This window comes from Callithrix jacchus, chromosome 1 (genome assembly GCF_049354715.1).
Source record: "Callithrix jacchus isolate 240 chromosome 1, calJac240_pri, whole genome shotgun sequence".
NCBI classification, from domain to species: Eukaryota; Metazoa; Chordata; class Mammalia; order Primates; family Cebidae; genus Callithrix; species Callithrix jacchus.
Genome location: NC_133502.1, coordinates 23,495,870 through 23,521,120, shown reverse-complemented (window position 1 = coordinate 23,521,120; position 25,251 = coordinate 23,495,870). Strand labels below are relative to the sequence as shown.

The following is a 25,251-nucleotide window of genomic DNA, read 5'->3' as shown; positions in this document are numbered from 1 at the left end:
ATTACCAAATTTTCCTTTATTAAAAAGTTTATTTTGTTATGTTGACATCTCCATGAGGTAACCTTTATAAGCATCTAAAACAAACATTGGTGGCTGTTATTTTAGGAGACTGTGTCTTGCCAAAAAGAAGTTTGAAATAAAATAGAGAGGCCCCCACACTATGAGAGATTTTGTCAAAACTCTATAAAATGGCTCCCTCTTTTCTGGTGGATAATTTCTTTCAGGAAAATAATCACGTCTTGTTTTCAGGAATATGTAACTTGCTTTGGGGATAATTTTAATCTTTACAATAGCCATCTTTCTATTTAGACACAGGCAGATTTTTCCTACTGTTCAAATCTTTTATTTCTCAGGAACTTCTGTTCATTTCTCCATATGGGCCTCATTCTGTGTATCTTGAATGAAGTGTTTTCCCTCTGTCTTACAAAATGGTGTGTGTGTACACACGTTCTTAAAACAGTTTGTCAAATAGTAATTTCTATGATGACGACGATGATGTAAATTTTTAATGTCATGTGGGGTATACTTTATTTGCATTCTATGAAAAGTGTTCATGACTTAATTCTATACATGCTAATGCGTGATCACAGATAACATTAAATAATACCATATTCCCCACAGATGAATCTTGATTCTGGCTTAGAATTTAGAGCATGCAGCCTCATCTGACTCACACTGGACACACTATCCAGCAGTGCCAATACTGTGGACAGAGTGTTGATAGGTTATAAAAAGGTAACTTTTTGTAAAAGTATAGAGGGGATCTTGTTAAAAATCTAGTTTCCAGCTGGGTGCTGTGGCTCAGGCCTGTAATCCCAGCATTTTGGGAGGCTGAGGTGGGCAGATTACAAGGTCAGGAGTTTGAGACCAGTCTGACCAACATGGTGAAACCCCGTCTCTACCAGAAATACAAAATTAGACAGGCATAGTGGCGCACACCTGTAATCCCAGCTACTCAGGAGGCTGAGGCAGGACAGTAGCTTGAGACCCGTGAGGCAGAGGTTGCAGTGAGCCAAGATGGTGCCACTGCACTCCAGCCTGGGCAACAAAGTGACACTCAGTCTCAAAAAAAAAAAAAAAAACAAAACCCTACAGTTTCCTGAGACCCCAGCCTAGTTCTACTGAGGCAGGTCTCTGGAGAGGGGTCCAGGTTAACTAAGTCCCTACTTGACTCTCTGCCCATTGAAAATCGCTTAGCTGGACCATGGTGGAAGTACACAGAGAAAAAATTCTGGTTTGCCAAATCAGCCCATCAAATCAAAGTGGAGATGCAGTAACAGAAAGCCTCAGACACACTTACTATCTTGGTAACTAACTAGCACCCTGAGGCACCTCATGATGCTAGAATCTGCTTTTATCTTAAAGAGAGGGTTACATTAGTAAATTAGAGTGGAATTAAAAGCTTATAGATTAGTCTTATATTTTTCAATAAATAAACTTTGACTATTCTTTATGAGCTCTTTATGTTGAATTTGTTTTTAAAAATGTAAACATATGCCAGTGTGGTGGTTCACGCCTTTAATCCCAGCACTTTGAGAGGCTGAGACAAGAGGATCAGTTGAGGCCAGGAGTTTCAGGCCATCCTGGGCAACACAGGGAGACCACATCACTACAAAAAATAAAAGTAAAAATAAAAATTAGCTGGACATGGTGACATGCACCTGCAGTTCTTGCTACTTGGTAGGCTAAGGTGGGAGGATCCCTTGAGCCCAGGATTTTGAGACTACAGTGAGCTATGATCGCACCACTGCCCTCCAGCCCAGGGGATAGAGCTAGACTCCATCTCAAAAACAACAACCTTAAAAATAAATAAAAAACATAGACATGCTTATCAAGAATTTGCACATTACCTGTGAATTCCAAAAGCACGAAATTATTTTTTGAGATTAATGTGTACATAAGAGCATAATCCTTTTTCACTTAATGTGTCACATAAACAGTATATGAGAACAACAAAGGGTGTGCCTATTTTTGTGTTTTCAGGATGCATTCAGTGTGAAAAAAGAAAATATCTCGGGGTTGTTATTTACTTGATTTATGGAGTGGACTTATATTCAGTAATGGCCTTCACTAGATGAGAAGATATTCTGAATTTGCCTGCTTTTCTGTGTTAAAACTGTTTGGCAGATGTTAATTTTAAGGGATAAGGATACATATTTGAGAAGACAAAAACATCATGTTGTTGTTTTTATAATACAAAGGCAGAATAAGAAACCCATCTCTCAATGCATAACAATTTTAGCCATTTAAATAGGAATAAAAGCATTGATTCCCATGAAAACAAGCATGATGAAATAACATAAGAGCTTTGAATCTTGGAAGGTTTTACACATAAATGACCCCCTGAACAGTAATCCTGGAGCTATAATATATATGTAGATCGTCTCTGCAATGTTCTCTTGTTCAGAGTACACCCTGTCAGCCGATCCCTCAATATAATGTATTTGCAACTGTCTACTATTCAGCAGCCTTCTGAAATGTGCTGGTGCTATTAAACTTCTCTATTCCATTAGTCACACTCCTAGGTAAAACCTACGTAGGAGTTTCTAGACTCCACAGCCTGCTTTTCCTGATAAATGAAACCTACATTCCAGCCAAGCTATTTGCTCTTCTTTGCCACTATGCAATATTTTAGCTGATAAGCTAACAAGAATCAGCATTTACTAATCTAGTTAACAACTTTTCCAAACATATTTTTCATTTTGATTTTAGTGAACAGTGATGTTCATGAAGATGAACATTCAAGTTGCAATCTAAATTTCCTTAATGCAATCATCTCCTTCAGGAGAAAAGCCAATTTCCTTTGAGTATGATACAGTATCATTCTTAACAGAGCCCCAGCTTTTCTCCCCAGCCTCTTCCCTTGCCCCCTCCCCATATATCGTCACACTTTACACAGCCCACTTATGTCAGTAGTCCCACCAGTGCCCTGGGTTCCTTTAAGCTCCTGAGTCCTTGAACTTTTCTGTTCATCTGAACTGTCCTTTTCCACTCTCTAGAAGAATTATTTCTGTTCCCGTTCAATGCCCCCAACTCCTATCTATTCCTAGTCCCTCTTAAAATCCAACTGGAGGTTGACTGCTCTACTCTGAAGTCTCAAAACATGCTAATCTTCACAGATTATCTTGTATTCTCATTGTCGGCCTAGTTAGTATTATGTGCCCCTTGACTAAGTTTCAAGAGGCCAAACATGATCTTTTATCTGTCTTCCAGGGGTTCGTTGAAGAACCAACATACAACAAACAAAAGTCAAACTGGTTGTTGACAGTTTACTTTCGTGGGCCTGCATCCTTAAAATTGTCTTATAAAAATATCCTAATTCATGAGAAATATTAGAGGAAGGTAAGGCCCAGCTTACTTAAAAGCAAAGAATTAACTATTCTCTATTATATAAAGTAAAAATCAGATTAAACACTACTATTTTAATGCAGTATATAAAACTTTTACTAAGTATCACTGAACTATTTTCTGAGACATAATTTTACTAGATCTGCATAATAGTAAGTCACAGAGCCCTCCTTTGCTTCGGTTCCTTGTTTGGTACTATGAACTTTTAAATGTATATTGTTTATTGTATTTCCCCCAGTTTTCATATGTCACCATGATTTTTAAAGTGGCTCTTTTCATTTTTATAACTTTTCTCCAATGCACATAGTAATTATGTCGGTGGGAAGGTATGCATTTGTATTTAGTCCATTGGCTAAGGTCCACATGTAAAGTACAGATCTGATTAATAAACAATCTGGTTAATAATAATTTTGTCTGCATCATGAAGAAAAACTGTGACATTACTCGGAAATTCAACACATTGAAATCGAAAGTACTAGAATGATCTACTTATACAAATTGTCTTTTGAAACACTGCAAGACACTTGAGTAAACCAGCCATCAAACTGGACGCAGCATTTTGATGGTCATTACCTATAGTTTGTAAGAACTGAAAATTTGTAAGGGTAAAATTTAGTATATACAGTACCTTATTAAGCAGCGGAAGAGACTAGTAGGTCGAATCCTGCCCAAGAGGTTTTGCAATTTTCTCTTAAAAAAAAAAAAAACACCTATTTCTCCCGCATCCCCAACACCCACAGCGCTTGTTAAAAGAAAATGGATACGGATGCCCCATCCCTTTGGTTTCTCAAGGCATTTTACTTAGAACGAGGTCACCTAGTAAGCCCCATGTGGTGAATGTGCACCTGGACAGGGCATGAGGGTCCTTGGAAAGCACCGCAGGGAGGGCGACCCCGCAAACCGGTGTCCCGCGTGATCCCCGCGGAGAGCCCGGGAAGAGCTGCGCTCGGTGCGCCTGGGCAGCGTCTGGCACCCACGCGACCTCCTGCTCCCGCGGCTCTGGCTGGGGCGAGGGGCGGAGTGGGCAGGATCTTCAGATCAAAGGAGACCGATGCTTGCCCATCCAGCCTAAGAGCCAGAATCTAGGTGACCCCAGATCTTCCCAGAGTGTGCCTGTTGCCTTTCCTTCTCAGAACTCCGAGAGCCAACGCTAAGGGGCACCAGAGGCTCAGGCTGCGGCGGCGGCTCGCAGGCACCCAGCTGGCCCGCGGCTGAGGAGGTCCTCGGAGAAGCCCACCCGGGCGGGGGCTGGGCGCAGACGGGCGGGGCAGGGGGAGGGTCGGAGCCGCTCCGGAGGGTCCAGGTCCAAGGAGGAGCCCTCGGAGACGCGGACGGTGCACGTGGAGGCCAGGGCTAGGGTCACCGCTTCTTCCCACGACTCTAGAAGGCCGCTTCTCATCGTTCACTTTAGAATAGGAAAACATGGACAGATAGGTGGGTGTTCCCCGGGCAGCTGCACGGTCGATGCAGGTGCACAGGCGCGCACGCACCGTCCCGGGTCACACATCAGGACGGAATCACCACACGCGCCGGGAGCGCGGATCTCAGGGTCCGGGATCCAAGGCGCATTCAGAGACCAAATGTCACCTCGTCCCCGCCCCCCCCGCCCCCCCCGGCCAATTCGAGCGTTCTCCGCGTCCACCTTCCCTCGCAAGTGGCTGGGTCCTCAGTTCAGAGGACTCTGCCAAGACCCTCGCCCGAGTGGAGACCTCCGCCCGGGCACCGGCAACTCGGACGCTTCCGGGAGCCTCCGCGGCCACGCCGTCCTCAGCCTGACTTTTTATCTTTCTTTCCAGTGATTAAAACAGCATATCGTGGACAGGGGTAGGACAAGAGGGAGCAGGTGCCGGAGCCCGGGGAGCCTGGCGGGGGCCCCTTAGCACCACGGCCCCGCCGCCGCCGCCGCCGCCGCCGCCCGTCCGTCCGCCCGTCCGCCCGCCCCCGCGCGCCTTCGCCCTCCTCCCGGGCCGAGCCGGCGCCACTGCGCCAGGATGAAGCGAGCTCGGCGCGGGAGGAGATGACGCAAAAACCAGCACTCCCCCCAAAAAAGTGTTTCTCCAGGACGAAGATGGCGGCACCTTAGCCCGGGGACTGAAGATGACTGTGGCTCTCGGGAGGCCCAGCCCAGGCGATTCGGCCCGGAGCTCCGCGGGAGGCGGTGTCAGCAGTCGGAGCCCCGGCGGCGGCGCCCGCGGGCGGCCCTGCGGCAGCGGCGGCGGCGGCAGCACTTAGAGCGCGAGGTGGGGGGTGGGGGGGAGGGAGCGCCCCGCCGGAGGCAGCCCAGGCTCCGGACTCTGGGAGAGCCGGCGCGGAGCAGGAGCGGGAGGCGGAGGAGAAGAAGGAGAAGGAGAGGAAGGAGAAGGAAGAGGAGGAGAAGAAGAGGAGGAGGAGGAGGAGGAGGAGGAGGGGAGGCGCTCCGGGCGCCGTCAGTGGGCAGCGGAGGCGCGGCATGCCCCTGGCAGGGGAGAGCGGGCTGGGCTCCGCGGGGCCATGGGGACCCGCGCGCTGACAATGCCTGGGTGACCGGAGCCGCGCCAGCCACCCCGCCACCTGCACCTGCACCATCGCCCCCTGCACCCAGCCTCACCACCGGCCACCAGCAGAACCAGCCTCCTCTCTCTCTCTCTCTCTCTCTCTCTCTCTCTCTCTCTCTCTCTCTCTCTGCCCATTATTGTTTCCCACTCTACAGAGGATGGGGTCGGCTGATGATTAGGTCGGAAGCAAGTCAGACCTTCCTTCAAACCCTGGTAATATTTATGTAGGCAAAAAAGAGAAAGAGAAAAGAGAGGGAGAGAGAGGGGGGAGAGAGAGAGAGAGAGATAGATAGATAGAGAGAGAGAGAGAGAGAGAGAAAGAGAGAGAGAGGAGAGAGAGAAGAAACGGGAGGAGGGGATAAGGAAATTAAACCCTTTAAGTCAATGCATATTGTGGTGACACCGGCACAGGCGCCCTCACGGTGGAGTCGGCCAGGGCTGTGCGTTCCCAAAATATGACCAGGGGTGCTTGGATGTGTCGGCAGTATGACGACGGCTTAAAAATCTGGTTGGCAGCACCCCGGGAGAACGAGAAACCGTTCATCGATTCCGAGAGGGCTCAGAAATGGCGACTGTCTCTGGCATCTCTCTTGTTTTTCACAGTCCTGCTCTCTGATCACTTGTGGTTCTGCGCCGAGGCCAAGCTGACCCGGGCCCGGGACAAGGAGCACCAGCAGCAGCAGCAGCAGCAGCAGCGGCAGCATCAGCAGCAGCATCAGCAGCATCAGCAGCAGCATCAGCAGCAGCGGCAGCGGCAGCAGCAGCAGCAGCAGCAGCGGCAGCGGCAGCAGGAGCCCTCCTGGCCCGCGCTCCTGGCGAGCATGGGGGAGTCCTCGCCCGCCGCCCAGGCACACAGACTCCTCTCCGCCTCCTCGTCCCCCACCCTGCCCCCCTCCCCAGGAGACGGCGGCGGCGGCGGCGGCGGCAAGGGCAACCGAGGCAAAGACGACCGGGGCAAGGCTCTTTTTCTAGGAAACTCTGCCAAGCCCGTGTGGCGCCTGGAGACTTGTTACCCCCAAGGCTCGTCCTCCGGCCAGTGCTTCACGGTGGAGAATGCCGACGCGGTGTGCGCCAGGAACTGGAGTCAGGGGGCGGCCGCGGGGGACGGGCGGGAGGTGAGGAGGGAGCATCCCACCCCACCCTGGAACTTGTCAGATTTTTACCTTTCGTTTTGTAATTCCTACACACTTTGGGAGTTGTTCTCGGGGTTGTCCAGTCCCAACACTTTGAACTGCAGTCTGGATGTGGTGCTCAAGGAAGGTGGTGAGATGACCACTTGCAGGCAATGCGTCGAGGCTTACCAGGACTATGACCACCATGCTCAGGAGAAGTACGAAGAGTTTGAAAGCGTGCTCCACAAATACTTACAGTCGGAGGAGTACTCGGTAAAATCCTGTCCTGAAGACTGTAAGGTAGGAACCCTGGGGGATTCCCCCTTTCTTACACTTCACTTTCTCTGTTTGCTTGGTTGGGTGTCTTTTCCAGTTTAATTTATTTTGCTTTTTGGCTCTGGTTTTTTTTACTTTAATTGTGTTTCCTATGGTTATAAAGAGCTTGGCTTGCTGTTTGAGTTGAGAATAGCTGGAGGACTGACTGGTGCCTTCTTCCGGGAGTCCTTGGAGGACATCAGGGAAATAAATCCGTGGTTATCTGAGATAATAAAGTTGGCACTTTAACTGTTTCTTACATCCATGCAGTTGGCTCAAACTCTGTTAGGTCTTTTAAAAAAGGGAAGTTGAAAAAGTCTTGTCAGGACAGCAATGAGACTGTACACTGATGCTCATAGGTAAAGTCAGAAGAGTTCGAGACAGGCATGTGTGGTTTGCAAGATAGATCTGCACACAGGAACGCTCTGATAGTGACATCATTAAGCTGGTTGAGCGAGAGAAAGTGGTTATAGTTGTTTAGATAGTAAAAAAAAAATTACCTGTTTTTACAGGGTAATTCTGGTTGTTTAGAAAGTCTGGGGGCCTACCTGAGGATATTTACTAAGTTTCATGTTTCCTCTTGGACGTTTGTATAATTATTGACCTGGGACTCACTGTAAATGACAAGTTGTACTTAAGTGTCTAGTGATTGATTAGCAATAGCTATTTATCAGACATCGTATGTAATTAGCTTGGGTTTTCAGTATGCTTTTCGGAAGCATTAAATGGCAAAACGTTGATGCTATACTTAAAATTTACTGAAATATTTAACAGTAGGTATTATATTTAAGACCTCCTTGTTCAATGTAATAAATAATATAACCCTTGCTGATGGGCAAGTGAGAAGTCTGTGCAAGTTTCTGAAGAATTGGTCAATGCAAATGCAGCCTTAGGTGCAGGTTTTAATAGAAGTGTCTCTGTCCGTGGTGCTGAAATGAAATTTACCCAAGCGCTGTATTGAAGATGAAGATACTGCAGTGACCTTTAGTAGGGAAGATGTAATGACGGAATCTCTATAGACCTTACTGCTTTGTTCCAAGGGTAATTTCTTAAACGACACGATAAACTGGCACTGCTTTTCAAAAGAAATAATACACCACATTCTCTCTCTCACTCTCTTCCTCACTCCTACTTTCCCAGTCCACATACAAACAAAACAACTGTCCCTCTGTCTCACTTGCTTTCTGCTGGGAAAATGAAGTCATGGGTGGTATAGATCAAATAGTTTTGTGATTATCTGGCAGGAGAACTGGACTAAGGGATGCCTGTTTTAAATGAACATAGTTGAAGGGCCATATTTTACTTTGGGTGGATTAATTGTGCTTTTGACAATTATGTTAAACTCATACTGACCTTGCCTTATTATCATTCTCTAAGACCAGAAACACAGATCTCTGAAAACAGTAAGGCTGAATTTACAACACTAATTTAGAGTGATACTTCACTAGACAAGTGTATCTTAAACTTTTCTATTTAGTTTTTTAACCATATTACAGAACTTATACCTGGGAATAAAACTTTAATGGTAGAAATTAACAATGAATGACTATTGCAATAATTGCTTGGTTATTTAATTCGACAAGATGTGTTGCATTGAAATTGTAAAGAAAAGGAGACTCTATGTCTGCTAATTCTACTACTAATAAAAAGATTGCAGAGGTTTCAGTATAGTTGTGTTTAATAGTGGTAATAATTGGATTTGCCTCCTTCCCTAATTGTGAATGATTTTCATTTGTATAACTTAGTATTTAAAAGATAGTTTGTGTTGACAATAGATTGCAGCATATTTTCAAATAAGCATGTAGAAGACATCTTAGTTTAAATACATATATTAAAAACTTTTCTTTCCCCTTGCCCTAAATTACTTCTCAATTGTATATTTACATAATCACAGCTATAAAGTACAGTGTAAGTTAACTCATTTATAATGTTATTGCCAACTTCTGAATTATGTTTTTGTGTAACGTAGAAGTTAACTGTATGCACAAAAAAAGCACATTATGAAAACCTTAATTTCTTTAAAAACTTTTTCTTCACATTGAAAAGTAAACATAGACACTTAAGAGAATTAATTGCATGTTATGTCTTGAAGATATTTATTGGTTGTGGGATGTTTTTCTGCTGTAGTTGCTTGGAAACTTGAAACATTTATTCCATAGTAGCTGTTGCAAAACATGACAGTTTTGAATTTAAAGTGTGGTGTTCTTAGTTAAGACTCACAAATCAATTGATTATATGTAGAAAGTTAGTAGAAGCATAGTTTCTTAGTTTAACATATAATTTATCTTTGATTCTGAAAAAGCCATAAATACATTTATGTATAAACTATACCACATGGCTTAAAATGTTTTTGTCCTTGAAAGATGTTCCTGAGTTTCTTTCTGAACACCTTTACTTATTTCAGATGGACTTATGTATATGAAATGACTATCATTAGGAGCCTTGTTCAAGATAGAAGCTCTACACAAAATTTTTCCTTTCTGAAGGCATCTAGAAAGTCATAGGCTACATTAAAAGTAAATGTATTATATTTCTGTAATTGGTAATGTTTTCATTAACAATTAATTTTACTTTATGATTTATAAATATGTTTATTAAGATTATAGAGAAAAATACATAAAATCATTTTAGCCCTACAAATTGTTGGGATTCATATTTTAGAAAAACTATTAACTTTATTATACTCATTTATAATTAAATGAGTAATGCACTGATGTCTAACTTTTTAGAATTAGGATGATTTATTACTTTCTACTTATATGTTCTCTCCTCACTTAAAATTGCTACATTTCATATTAAAAAATAGATTAAATTTCACTTTGATATAAATTGCTTAAGAAACTACTTGACCAGTTATTCAAAAGAAACCCCATAGAATAGATCTAATAAAATTATAGTGTCTTAAATTTATAGTAATTGCAGATCAAATACAGATTAGATTTACTTCTGTATTGCAACATATCATAGAAAAAATTTGCACTCAATAATGTTTTTAAATATTTGATAAGTGGCTGGGTTAATTTTCTTCAAAAGTAAATATATGTATTTATGAGGGAAATTATTTATGGATAAATAACACAAGATGTTGAATATAGCATTAATTCTATAGCATTTTTCTACATTACATAATTTGAGTAGTAAATATTACAGCAGCAATTTTCCTGTAGTTTGTGGTACTATTTAAAACAGTGTTTTTGATGCAGAATAAAGAGCTGACAAAGCTGCCAAGATTTTTAAGTTGTCTGACAATATTAAAAAATGAAATATTTTAAGTTACAAAATTACGAATTTTTTAAACAAACATGCTTGATTTTACTCAAATACATATTATCTCTTGTATGTGCCATTCCTTAGTTCCTGGGAATTCTTGCAAATAAATCTGAAAGTGAGGAATTTATGGGATATAAACTTTTATGTTACAAACTTATGTAATTATTGATAGCTTTATTTAGTTACTATAGGCTCAAACAGTTGGTCAGTGTAAGTGGGTTTGAGATTAGATTGCAAAATAAATCATTGTACCATCTGTACTTTAGTTCTGTCAGTATAAAATCGTAACTTTTATTCTATCAGGAATGTATGAATGCTCACATTTTGTTTTTACAGTCTTATATTAAAGCAGATTATATTGCTTATTTTTATTTAACAGACACTGACAAAAAGAATACCTCTCAAGTATTAGGCGTATATAATACTTAGCAGTCATGATATCCAAGACTCTCGTTCATCTGGACCACCCACAAACATTACTCAGTTAGTTCATAGACTTTGGTTTACATAATGTACAATTTTAAAAGAAAAAAGTATGTTTCTTAAATTCTTATGTATTTTAGTGTTACACACTAAATATTCATCAGAAATAGTTTTGAAGAAGAAATCAAGTATTGTACAATTTTTTTCACTTAAATTTTGAACCAAAAATATTATTTTGCTCTTTACTAAGTGCTATTGTAATATTATGCCACCATTCAGAAGTGTGGAGTTCACATCTATAAATATAACTTTATAATATTCAACCACTTTATTTTCAAATAATTTTTATAGTTGAATTGCTTCTTTACAAGATCAGTCTTACCATGCAGATGATTACTTAACTTTTTTTATTGATACATAATATTTATATGTATTTTTATTGCTTTACCATTAATAAAGCTGTTTATGAAATTGAAGAGAATAACATAATCATTTTAGTTTATGGTTTTTTTTTCTTTTTGCTCCATGTACAACTATTGATTTATGATCTGTGTTTTATTTTTATAGATAGATATCCAAAATTACATCTTATTATTAGATATTTGTTTTCTCACAGACCAAGGAATATATCTTTTTACTTTGGACTTGTAACTAGGTCAAATTAGTGGCTACATAGTTATGATCACAAAGTTTAAATAATTGCTGTTATATATGTATTTTAATCTCTTTTATTAGGTGAAGTTAGTGTCCACATATACACTGTGAATTAAAGCATTAACAAAGGAAATCTAGCAGTGCTCTCATTCTCATCCTCCTCCACAAATAAATTATAATTCATTAATATATTTTTACCAAATGTAATGTACATGAACAAATGTGGACAACTATTTTAACCAAAAGACTATTTTGATTTAAATGATGTGAACTATTACTTCAATTTTATTTCTCAATTTATTTAAAATAATATTTATCCTCTGTGTTGATCTCACAATGACTAAGCATGAAACATTTGGTTGTTTATATTTATTTACATTGCAAAGATTTTTTTTCTGTATCAGTGAACATATACTCTAGGTTAGTGGTCTTGTTGGGGTCACAATAGAACATCTTGAAAAGCTTTGAGGGCACTAAGGCCAGGGCATTCCCAATCCTAAGAGATTCTGATTTTATCGTTCTGCTGGTGTCATGGATCTGGGCTCTGTCAGAGTTTCCCTGGTGATTCTGATGTACAGCCAAGGTTGGGAACCACCATTCTGGTTCACAGTGACAATTAATGTAGAATGACCTTTCAGCTCCTGTGTCTCAGTAGTACATAATAATCCCATTGGTTCAACTAATAAAAGTAGAACTCAGATATTTTTTAAAAATGGTAATGGCAATAAGACAGCTTGAAGGCAGGGAACAAATTTCGGTTGATGAGGCTGAGGAAGTGCCTGAGAAGTGAACAAACTGGGTCTGAGGTTTAGGGAATGTGCCAGAAGGGATCATGGAGAGAAGTAGGTGATGTGGGAAAGGCCAGATTTTGACTGTTTAAGGATGTGTCAGGTGACTGGATTTTCTGTATTTTAGCCAAGATTGTAATATTAGTCATCTTTTTTATTTTTAACTTAAATTCATGAGATACTATAGAAAGTTAAATTTTATCTAATATGAAATAAAGTATAATTGTAATCCACACAGTGGAATTTCTTCAAGATAATAATGTAATGCTCTAATTTACTCTGATTCCTTTTTTTTGACTTGGAGTTTCCCTCCAACACCCAGTCTTGAGTGCAGTGGCATGAGCTTGGCTCACTGCAACCTCTGCCTCCTGAGTTCAGGCGATTCTCCTGCCTCAGCCTCCCAAGTAGATGAGATTACAGGCACCTACCACCATGCCCAGCTAATTTTTGTGTTTTTAGCAGAGATGGTGTTTCACCATGTTGGCCAGGCTGGTCTTGAACTCCTGACCTTAGATGATCCACCCACCTTGGCCTCCTAAAGTACTGGATTATACTTTAGATATAATATACTTTAGTAGGCCACATTGCACCTGGCCTACTCTAATTCTTTAATACTGGAAACAATATATGGTTAACATGAGTTCTTTCTTGTCAACAAATAATAACTTATAATACCTATTGTACTAAAATACATGAAAATATTTAATTCTTGGGTAGTTTTTAAAATTCATGGGTTTTTAAGATATTAAAATATGATAGTTGATTTTCCCCCACTTGGGGTTTTCTTTTTACATGGAGTCATTTACAGACAAAATTTACAGAAGCTATCTCAGATGGTTAAAAATCTTGCAAAAGATAGATGTTTAACACCTGTTTAAATACCATTATGATCTTAGCAGTGGGACCTGTCTGATGGGGAATGCAATAATCATTTCTTTGGAAATACATGGTGATTTTGTATGTCAGCGGCTTCATTTTGCACAACCAGGAAAATGAGTTCTATCCATGTTGTGAAGTTGATTACTTAGCCTCTTCACCTCTCAGTTTTCCTTTCCTCCTTGTCAGTTCTTTCCATGGTTGGGACCTCTCCTGCCGTTTGTTAGCTGCATTTCCAGAGCCTGTGTGCCATGGGAACTCAAAGTTCAGAATTCTTGCTTTTCTTCTCTGTACCTTTATCTCCATAAAAAGAGGTTGATCCTTTTCTTATTGAGCTATCACTGACTTTGTTTATTTGAATAGAAGATTAAACTAAGATGTTAAATAGGTGATCATGACCAAGTATTAGCTCTTACAGAAAATGACTTAAATCACCCAGAAATTTAAGCCTTAGAGCAAGCTGCAATAGCAGGTAACAGACTTCAGAATGTATTAGATGTCAGAAAGGATTGTAATTTGTTTAATCATCACATCAACTTTATGAGGTAATTACTGTTACAGATTTTACAGATGAGGAATGTGAGGATATAAAGTTAGCTTTCCCATGGTCAAACAGATGGGTTATGTATTTATTACTTATTTTGAGACAGAGTCTCGCTCTATTGCCCAGGTTTGAGTGCACTGGCACAATCTCGGCTCACTGCAACCTATGTCTCCCAGTTCAAGTGATTTTCATGCCTCAGCCCCCTGAGGAGCCGGGGTTAGAGGTATGCCCCACCAAAAATGGCTAATATTTTTATTTTTAATTGAAATGAAGTTTCTGAATGTCGGCCAGATCTTGCACTATCCACCTCAGGTGATCCTCCCACCTCAGCTTTCCAAAGTGCTGGAATTATAGGTCTGAGCCATGGTGCCCAGCCAAGATGGGTAATTAAATATTAAGGTCACTTTATCACTGTAAAATTTTTTTTCCTTTTGTTTAGAAATATTTACAAACATCCCAAATAAGAGATTATTATTATAAACCCACATATAACTGTCTCATAAATATAACAACAACTAAAAAAGTTGCCATATTTGCTCTTCTATTTAGTTTTATCATTAAAAACATTTTTCAGATGATATAGCAAGAAAAGAAGACAGAAATTTGAGAGTCCTTGACTACTAGGATGGATGGCCAGGTTTATCATGTCAAAGGCTTAGGTAATATGACTATTACCGAATAGTGTGAAGATCAGAAGGACACTTAGATTCGTGATTTCATGTTTAGATCTGAGTAGATAAAGGATGTTTGTAAGGTTTTGGTGGGAGGGAGGTAAACTCTGGAGATCTGCAGTAATTTTTATCAATTCATAAGTTTAATATGGCAGAGTCTATTATTCTGGTTGGGCTGATGTGACAAAATACCACATACTGGATGGCTTAAGCCACAGATATATATTTCTCACAGATCTGGAGGCTTCAAGTTCATGATCAAAGTGTGGACAAATTTGGTGGCTGGGGAGGGCTGCCTTCCTGGTTTACAGATGGCCACCTTCTCACCAAGTCCTCATGTGACCTTTCCTCTGTGCATGTGTAGTGAGAGAGCAATAGGTTGGGATAGGATGAAGTGATGGCATAATGATCAATTCCAAAGTTGCTACCTTTCTTAGGAGTAATAGGATGGTCCTCTAAATCAGCACTCTACAGAAGAACTTTCTGTGTTGGTGGACATGCTTTATTTTCTACCCTGTCCAATATAGTAGCCACTGCCATATGTACTTATTGAGTACTTGAAATGTAGTGGAGTGAACAAGGAGCTAAAATTTTAATTTTATTTAATTGTAATTTGTTCAAGTTTAAATAGCTTTATGTGGCTAGTGGCTGTGATGTTGGACAAAAAATTCTAGACTACAGTGGACATGGAAGTGGAGAAGAAATGCCAGATTCAGGAAGCTTTTCTGAGTTCACATTTACAATATTTAGTAACCAATTTTATTTAAAGGGAGAATATGAATCAAGCTTTGTAAAGTGTAAAACTGGAGATATGTTGGTGCCATTTCTTAAATTAAATTTAACTCAATTTTAAGTTCTGGGATACCTGTGCAGGACGTGCAGGTTTGTTGCATTGGTAGACATGTACTATGGTGGTTTTCTGCACCTATCAACCCATCACCCAGGTACTAAGCCCCATTTAATGAGATAGGAAATAAAGGAGTTGAGATTGAGATTGGTGAAAAAAGGAGTCCATTTTTAAAGATGATGATAGCAGGAGCTGTCCAGTAGATGGTATGCCACTTGGACAGGGAGCTTGAGTGTGAAGTCCATTCTCTCTGGAAGCTGTGGGCAGAGATTAGATGACTTAACCAAAACAGGTGATGTGAAGAGAATGCCAAAGGTGAATTCTGTGGAAGAGCAACAGTTAAGGGAAGGGTTTGGCAGAAAAGGGACCAAGAAAGCCTGAGAAGGAAAAAGGAATGACAGTGAGAATGAGGACAGGAGATGGGAGTGGGGAGGGTGGGATTGACAGAGAAAAAAAGAGAGTAGGGAGAAGGAGGAGGATAGAATAGTGAGACTGTGATGATCAAAAGCACATAGGTAAAGATTTCCAGCAAGATACAGAATCAGTGTCCAACATTGCAGAAAGGACATCTGGGATGAAGCCTAGAAATAGGTCACTGAATTTGACAAGTAAGTGTTGGTCGCCTAACAAGAGTAGTTTTAATAGAATGGTAGGAAGAGATGTCAAAATATGATGATTAAAGAATGAGCTGGAGTTGAGGAAATAAAGACCAGTCCAAACCACCCGTCACTAACTTTGACAGTAAAATGGAAAGAGAACAGCATAAGTGGGAAGATGGATGTGAGTTTACAGAAATAAATGATTTATGATGGAATAAACTTTAGAATATATGTAGCTTTTGATCTAAGATCCAGATGGGAATATGTGATTGAAAGAATATTAAGGAAAAATTGACGCTTGCAGCAGATGCAAAAGAGAGGTGATGGGTTCCATTTTACTGCTTTGCCTTGGGGAGGAGGAGAGGTCGTGTCTTGTACATGCTGCTGTACGTCTAAGAACCTTTATTTTCTTGTTAATATTTTAAACAGGAAACAATGATTTACTTTCTGAATTTCTGAAAATAAATCATGAACTTGAATATACTTAAATGAAGTAGAACACTCATTTTCAAATGATATAAAATAATTATTCTCTTTAAATAGGGAATCATCAACAATTACATAGTATGTATTACTGTAAATTATTTTCTCTGGCAATGTGTTGCCCTGAGATACAATGGCAAATTTCTATAACCAACTGAGTTAAATAGGGCTAACTCCAGGTTTCCTGAGAAATATGAGATATGCTTAATAGAAAATTGTAAAGATAGAAGAAATTAGTTTTAACCCTAATAGAAAAGTATAATAAAATGGTTTAAACAAGGATTGAGGATACGCTGGTTCAACTCCCAATTTCACCATTAATCATATGACATTGCTGAGGTTACTTAAAATAAGGATTTGAGTAACTCTCTCATACAATGGGGAAGAAATTAAGAGACTCTTGAGCTTGTGAACATACCTTGCCCTGGGCTTGATGATGCCCACTGAAGGAAAGCAATTCACTAAAACTCATGGGAAACTTCAGTAAAATTAATATAGTCCTCATGTGAGATCTCATATAAATTTTCTGTAAGGAGCACTCATTTACAAGATTTTTATAAACAGACTTTATATACTATATGATAAAATCCTCTGATTTATTGCATCTACACTTATTGTGCTTCTCTAGAAAGGTGGCTTTAAATTATTGAACAACTCTAGAATAAAATGAAGAACACAAGTTTAGCTGGAGTAAAAATGTTTCATTCCTAAGGCTTGAACTTTTTTCTCTAATTCAAAGATTAACATGCGCTACATTTTAGGGTGACTGGATCCTGGTAGGTGTGTAACCAAAGGCCTCGAGCACTTTGGTTCACAGCCTTTTTGAGAGGACAAGTGGGGAAACCATTGTAGTGATTCTTCCATCTCCTGTAAACCTATGGGTAGAAATGGTCTCAGGAAAGATTGTGTGTCATGTCATCGGTCAGGCATTGGAAAGCCATGTGCTTCCAGATTCCAAGGTAGAAGGTGGAAACTCTGTCCCGCACCCTGGATTTTCAGCTTTGTATTCTGTTATGTTTGGTTATCTCTGTTGTTCTCTATTTCACTCAGCATTTATCCACTCAGCCATAGTTAGTGTTTTCATTGATTGAGGAGTGAGAGGAAGTGAGTAGCCAATATCCTTGATGTCAAACTAGCGCTATCAGACAAGGCAAACCTGATAGCCATGGTAGAGAAGACGGAGCAGGTAGAAGAAAAGTCTGGAAGCTGTGCTCCATGAGTGAAAACAGGACTACCCTGAGAAACAGAAGACACAGGGAGACACCGCAACGTTCTTTAACTTGCTGACAATCGTCATGTGGAAGGAAGTCTTACTGTCCAATGCTTTGTCTTGTTTTAGTCGTGAGAGTGAAGCTCTGTGTGCAGGTGTTTTGTCAAGATCTCTGTTCTACATAAGGAAGAGTGTTCTATTAAAGGAGTTGCTCTCCTACAAAAGGAAGGGCTGTTTGAGGAACTCAAGAGCACATTTCCACAGAAGGTGAACAAATGGGATGGGGACTGTCGGCCACCACCCTAGAGGGCATCTTTCCAGTGGGTTGCAGGTTGGGCTACATAATTTTAAACATTCCATCCAACATCCTTTGGCATAAGATGAGGTCCCAGAAGTGACTTTGCATGTTGAGATAGTACTTATTGCCAATCCCAGTGAAAGATAAAATTCCATCACATAAAAAAATAACTATTTTCTTAGCCTAACACCTTGCTCATAGTAATACTACTTTGCTTTTAAAAAGAAAAGCTTGTCAATTTCAACTTTAAATTATTTATCTGATTTATGGTCATGTTATCAGTGAGAATAATTTAAAAAATAATGAATAAACTATATATACTTATCCTAGAGACAGACAGGAACTGAAACTAATTCATAAGTGATTGTTTGCTATTGCTAATATTAAGAATATATACTGTCTCATCTCTTCTGGTCAGAAACACATTCATCATTGTAAGCCCTCAAAGAATCTTCTTGGGCAAAGCAGGACTCAACATTATAGTGGTGCTGGGAAGGGAGTTTCATATGACCTTTCTCTATTGGTTTCACAGCACTTATTTGCACATAGTAATTCAGGTCCACATCCAATCCTTTGGGGACATTATTAAAAGGACCAAAGTCACTGTATGCAAATTCTTTCTCTTGCCCAGGTGCAGTGGCTTATGCCTGCAATCCCAGCATTATAGGAGGCTAAGGCAGGAGGAGAGCTTGAGTTGAGGAGTTCGAGATTAGCTTGGGCAAGATGACGATACTCTGTCTCTACAAGAAATTTTTAAAACATTACTTGGGCTTGATCACGCACGCCTGTGGTCCCAACTACACAGGAGGCTGAGGTGGGACAATCACTTGAATCCATGCGGTTGAGGCTACAATGAACAGTATTCATGCCCCTCTGCTACAGCCTGGACTATAGAGCAAGAACCTGTCTAAAAAAAAAAGAAAAAATCCTGCTCTCAGGGAATTCCACCTATTCAGTAAACAAGTTCTGCCATGAAAATGTTATCATCCTATCTTATTCATTCCCCAGAAAAATTCAATATCATGGCAGAATCAGTTTTCTTTAACAAAGGGGTAACTAAGACTTAGAGAAGTTAAGAATGGGTGTACGTTCTCATAGGTAAGTATGGCACATCCGGAATTCAAACCCAGGAACATTTGGCTCTTAGTCTCTTGAGTTTACTCTCAGTGTTACCTTATACTGCTCACTCTGCCACTAGTCTTCTCCCATGTCTAGTTGCTCTGTTGTTTCTTTTGTTTTTTGTTTTGGAGGAAAGGAAATGGGGGAGAACAGCAGGAGTGGATAAAGTATAAAATTATTTGGTACATAAACGATAATGTAAATTGCTTCATCCAGAATGTGTGTTGTTGTGGCAGCTTGGTGTAAGGCAGGGGGCCTTTGGATGAAGAATTGGCTTCTTTTGGCTTCTGGGGGCCACATTGGAAGAAGAATTGTCTTGGGGCACACATAAAATATACTAACACTAATGATAGCAGAGGAGCTAAAAAAAAATCACAAAAATATTTTAAGAAAGTTTAGGAATTTGTGTTGGGCCACATTCAAAACTCTCCTGGGCTGCAAGCAGCCTACAGGTTGGGGGTTGGACAAGCTTCCTGTAAGGAATGAGATGGGCTTGAGAGTCAGAGAGGCCTTGATTCCCAGGGTGCTTTCAGCAGTTCCTGCAAAATGGGGATTGGTCCATCCAGTTTAAGGCAGTAACCAGAGAAGCAATGGAGCAAATGTGTGGTGAAACGTGACGAGAGTTTCCTTCCTGTCAGCATACGCCTCTGCAAAGAGGTGACCACTTCCTGCTACAGTTTACCAACACTCCACTGTGCCCGCTGTCTAGATGCTGACCTGGTAGAAAAGATCTACGAAGTTATTTAATTGGTTTCTAATCAAAATTTGGCCTTTTCTTCTAGTCCAAATGAACTGCCTTACAGACATTTTGAAGTAGGTTCCCATAAAGGTCTTTTTTTTTTTTTTTTATCTTGAGAGGGAGTCTTGCCCTGTCACCAGGCTGGAGTGCAGTGATGCAATCATAGCTCACTGCAACCTCCGCCTCCCGGGTTCAAGGGATTCTCTTGCTTCACGTCCCAAGTAGCAGGGACTACAAGTGTGTGCCACCACGCCCAGCTAATTTTTGTACTTTTAGTAGAGACGGGGTTTCACCATGTTGGCCAGGATGGTCTCGATCTCTTGATCTGCCCGCTTCAGCCTCCCAAAGTGCTGGGATTACAGGCATGAGCCACCATGCCCAGTCCCATATAGGTCTTTTTAAGAAGGCAGGGGTAATAAATTCCCCCTCAGGAGTCACAGTGGCCTAGATAGCTGTGGAGTTTGGAGGGAAACAAATGTTTTTACAAAGGTCAATCTGAATCTTAAATCATTTAAAATCAGTGTGTCTCTGCCCACAGTGAACAGCAGACTGATGGTTATGGACCATTAGGCAAGAAGTTGTCGGGCAGGTACGTCTTCTCAGGCAATGGCCTCATGCCAGAGTCCAAATGAAATAGTGAGGAAAAAGAGAGACCACATACATGAAAATGCAAATGACTTGCTTTCTGGAGGTTTGGCAAACAAAGTATGGTGGGTTTCAGATATATTCTGTGGGTCCCGGGAAGTGTCAAAATAAATACATATAAATAACATATATATTATATATATAATATTAAAAGTCACTAATAAAAAGATGAATCCTTTTATATCATTTCAGCTTTGATGTTTTTACACTGAATGTTCATTTTTAATCAATGTGCCTGCAAATTCTAGTAAAGAGGAGAGAATTCAGCTCTGAGTGCATAAAATCCTGTTTGCATAGTTTTGCTTCATTGACAAGAAAATGGAGTATTTGCTGTCAACTAAATTGGATTTCTCCATTAAATTATTTAGCTCCTTAAGATGATTAAAATAATTGACCCAATCTTTAAGTTTTGGGTTTTTTTTTAGTATTTTGTTGTCTTTATGACTTAGTGGGTGAAACAATTTCACCTATGGTGAGTCAAAGGGGCTATTTTTTGGCTAAATCAAAATTTAAAAAAGAGTACCCAATCTATTTTTGTGTGTTTTATTTAGTCTTCGATAAGTATGTTTCCCATTTCCAAATAACTGCAAAATCTGCTGAACGTTAGGAAAGTCTATTGATTTTTATGTCTTAAATCTTTAATTGTGTATGCAGAATTAATTTAAATGTATTAGTTTAAAATTTAATTTGTGGTACTGCAGTATTGTGATACTAAGAATGTAAATTTTTTCATAGTGAAAATTTCAAAGTTTCTTAAAGCTGTGGGGGTAATTTTTGATGTTCCTCAATTGTTTCATAAAAGAAGCAACTTGACAAAAGCCATAATTGCAGGAGTAGAGCTTATCAGTTTTTCCTAGCTCCCTTTTTGACTGTGTCCACAAGAAAAGAAAAGTAAGACTCGTAAATAACTACAATGGAGACAGATACAAATGTGCAAAGATATAAAACGCTGTCTTGTCAGTTAATTTTTGGGGGCTAATAATCTTTCTCGGAAATATCACTGTTTAGGAAATGAAGCTCGGGTTTTCAATATTGCACCCTACTTAGACGAATGTCCAATTTTCTCACAATGTCAACTTCAGTCAGATTAAATGCAAAATCTCAGCAGTGCAAATTTGTGTTCTTTTGCAACTGGAGCATATTAATAATATTAAAACAGTATAGCTAAAGACACCATACAGCACTCAACAATTTCATTTTTTTCCACATGATGACTAGAGTCGATGATTGTAGAAAAATTAATTGATGGCAGAGCTGGTTTAGGGAAAAAATCATATTCATTCATATCTGGCTTTTAATTAATTCCTCTTAATAGCCTGACATTTGAAATGCCTGGGACAAGATGAAGTGGCTGAAAGGATGCTGCAGGGAAACCCCAAAATAGTGTCGGGGAGTTCCTATTTCCTGCCTCTGACCGAGTGTAATAATTTCCTCTTGTCAGTGGAATGCTGTCTCCATTGTGGGTTATTTTGTGTGGCCCTGAACCTATACTTTTTCGACTGTGTTTTTGTTGTTGTTGTTGTTTGTTTTTTTTTGGTTCCATGACAACAGATAATATGCTTAATATGGAAAATTATGAAAAAGGAATTTTCCAAGTGGCTTTTCAACCTGGTTCCTCTGACTTCTCCAAGTAATAGTAAAAGACCATTTTTTAGGGTTGCCATGCTTGTGGAATGACCACATGAATCGGACAGACCAAGATCTGTCAGCACTGAGGAGACCACATGCATTTCCTGGAAGTGATCACAGTGACTGCGTGCAAAGAATATGGTCACTGTTGTCCAGAGGCGTTAAAGGATGCTGCATAAACAACATTTTAATGTCTTCATTTGGGATCATTTTCTCTGAGAGTGCATTTTGTCACACATGTTTTATTTACTACATGGAAAAAGAAACATAGTAGAGTGACAAATGAATATTGCATTTTAAAAATAGATTTTTAGTGGAAACGGTTCTTAATTTGAGCACTGTTATTATATGTCAATGGTAATTTAGGCACTGAGATAAAAGATACCCCACCAGTGCACCTTGTTTAAAAAGGAATAAGTCATCAGGTATTTCATCATGTACGACTTACATATGGACATGGAAAAATGTTAGACATTTTTAAATAAACACGATACTTATTAAAGGAAAGGAAGGAAATAATATAAGGGAAACCTAGAAGAATATCTGCTTTTCTTTTTCTAGATGCACATTAATTAGAACAATTAAAAGGCATGGGTCAGGTGAGGTGGCTCATACCCATAATCCCAGCATTTTGAGAGGCTGAGGCAGGAGGATCACTTGAGGCCAGGAGTTCAAGTCCATTCTGGACAACGTAATGAGATTCCCCCCCCCAAAAAATAGCTGGGCATGGTGGTGTGTACATGAGGTCCAAGGTACTCAGGATGCTGAGGCAGGAGGGGTGCCTGAGCTTAGGAGGTGGAGGCTGCCATGGGCTACGACAGTGACACTGCACTAAAGCCTACATGACAGAGCAAGAATTAGTCTCAAAAAAAAAAAAAAATTAAACAGCCTGTAAAGCCTTTTATCCAAAGCATTGTGCTCATAACAGATTAATTTTAGTTAACACATTTTCCTTTTCAAATGCTCCCACTTCCAGCCTATAACTGATAATTCGATTTTACTCAGATCTTGGAAATTAAGACAGTGCTGCGATTTCAACCCGACAGTTGTTCCTTCTCCTTGCTTATGAAAGGGTCATTGTTTCTCTTCTAAAACATAGTAAGCTCTAAGCCAGATAATTACAAAATACCAATTTTATAAAACGTGGTGTTTGATTTATTTGTTGCTGAACAACAGAGCCTTTTATGTGGGAAATATAAACATAGATTTTTTTGTACATGCTTCTTTATGGCTAATTATGGGTTTGAAAAGTAATAAACATTGATGTGATTACTCCGTAGCTTGCAGTGGGGATGTGTCTCCTTAATCTGGCCACTTAAAGAAAAAAAAAAAAGCTACTCATCTGTGTGAGCTTTCCAGAGAAGCAATTTTTAAAGCTAATGTCACTTGTTTTCTAAATTAGAACATGTTAACAAAATATGTCACTCTTTTGTTCTGCTGCCTAGTTTATGAATTTGAAGATACTATAAAGTTACCATGTTGGGTAAAAAAATACAGATGACATTGAAAGAGAGAAGATTCCACTTAACAGAAAAAAGTGACTATTTGATAGCATAATTGAAATATTAATTTAACCATTAGGGTAAAACTATCAATATTTTTCTTTACTACACGATCTTGTTCAGATAAATTCGCTAGGATGTGTAGAGAAGCAAGATTGTCATAACTTCTGACAAATCACCTAGGCAGGTCATATAGTTTTCAAAATTCAAATCACTCACAGCAATTTTTCTTTTTTGAGATGGAGTCTCACTTTGTCACCTTGGCTGGAGTGCAATGATGTGACGTTGACTCACTGCAACCTCCTCCTCCGGGTTCAAGTGATTCTCTTGCCTCAGCCTCACAAGTAGCTGGGATTACAGGTGCCCACCTCTGTGCCCATCTAATTTTTGTATTTTTAATAGAGATAGGTTTCACCATCTTGGCCAGGCTGGTCTTGAACTCTAGACCTTGTGATCCACGGGCCTCGGCCTCTGAAAGTTCTGGGATTACAGGCACTGTGCCTGGCCTGTAAATGGTTTAATTATCGTTTTTCTCTCTTTTTAAATATAAGTGATTTAGTCAAATTATCTTCTTATTTTAATTTGATAAATGGAGAGAAAGCAATATTATGCCTAAAAGTAGAGGAAAGATTTCTTCCTCTGGTAGAGAGTGGTAGTTAACAATTAGCATTTAGTGATGATGTCAGCTCAATTCATTTCATTCTGTGAAGTAGATCTGATAATTATCCCATTTTGCAGATAAGAAAACTGAGGCCTAGGGCAGAGGACTCTTAACTAAAGCTTTTAAACACTATCTTACATTTATTTTCTATCATATTGCTATGGTATAGAAGCAATCCTGATTTTCAAAGATTGCATACAAATTGTTGAAAAGGAAGAAAAAAAATAAATTACTAAAAGTATTAGCCTGAAGACCATTTCCAGCAACACATGAATAATTTACATGATAAAGCTATAAAATGAATTATATATTCACATACCAGTGCCTTTGTTTCTCCTATTAGATTTTGAGAGTACTCTTAAAGATAGGCGGTGTTTCTTAGTTATTTTTGTCTAATCACTTGCAAAGAAGAAAAGAAAGAAAACAAAAAGAGAAGAGCTTGCAGGTGGGTGGTCAGGAAACACAGTGGCAGATTCTTCGATACTCCTCCAATTGAGAGTGAGCAGGGCAGAAATAATGTTCTGTGAATTCCAAGGTAGGTGATAAGAGGCCATGCATTTTCCATGCTGTTTGCTGGGACAAATGTTCTTGAAGCTTTAAGCTGTTCTGTAAGATGTTCAATTAGCCCAAGGCCACCATACTGCCAGGAAGTGCAAGCCTCATAGAGAGGCCATGGGCAGGCTTTTTCATACAGTCTTGGCTGAGTCCAGCTTTTGTGTCTTCCCAGCCACGCACCAGACATGTGAGAGAAGCCTGCAGATGAACTTACCACCCAGCCATTTACATCACACTGAGCCCTGCAGATCTTCCCAAAGCATTCCAAACTTTAGAAGGAGAGAAATATTAATATTTTTCCTTACTGCATGATCTTATTCAGGTAATTTCCCTGGGATGTGCATAGAAGCAAATTGTTATAACCTCTGACAAATTACCTAGCAAGTCATATAGTTCGAAAAACTCATATCACTCACAGCAAATGTTTTA

At 39.7% G+C, this 25,251-nt stretch overlaps 2 protein-coding genes across 5 annotated transcripts in view; one reads left to right on the top strand and one right to left on the bottom strand.

The window, feature by feature from the left end:
* The window catches only part of LOC144576888 (uncharacterized), a 42,234-nt gene extending 35,529 nt beyond the window's left edge, over positions 1-6,705 (bottom strand). Inside the window, exons 1-2 of one of the 2 annotated variants that reach the window (XR_013519598.1) lie at positions 5,427-6,705; positions 3,977-4,753 (exon numbers count right to left, since the gene is read on the bottom strand). Coding sequence is in view for 1 of the 2 variants with exons in the window: in XM_078329617.1 (XP_078185743.1) it covers positions 5,428-5,913 (486 nt within the window). In the remaining variant the exon portion in view is untranslated. Of the gene's footprint in view, positions 1-15; positions 4,754-5,426 lie in introns of those variants that run through there. The other variant, XM_078329617.1, reaches the window with a different exon arrangement.
* Positions 5,337-25,251, top strand: part of NALF1 (NALCN channel auxiliary factor 1) — a 678,420-nt gene continuing 658,505 nt past the window's right edge. For all 3 annotated transcript variants that reach the window (XM_002742529.6, XM_009000395.5, XM_009000434.5), the window contains exon 1: positions 5,337-7,294. In XM_002742529.6, the coding sequence (XP_002742575.3) occupies positions 6,338-7,294 (957 nt within the window). In that variant the 5' untranslated portion in view covers positions 5,337-6,337. The remainder of the gene's footprint in view (positions 7,295-25,251) is intronic.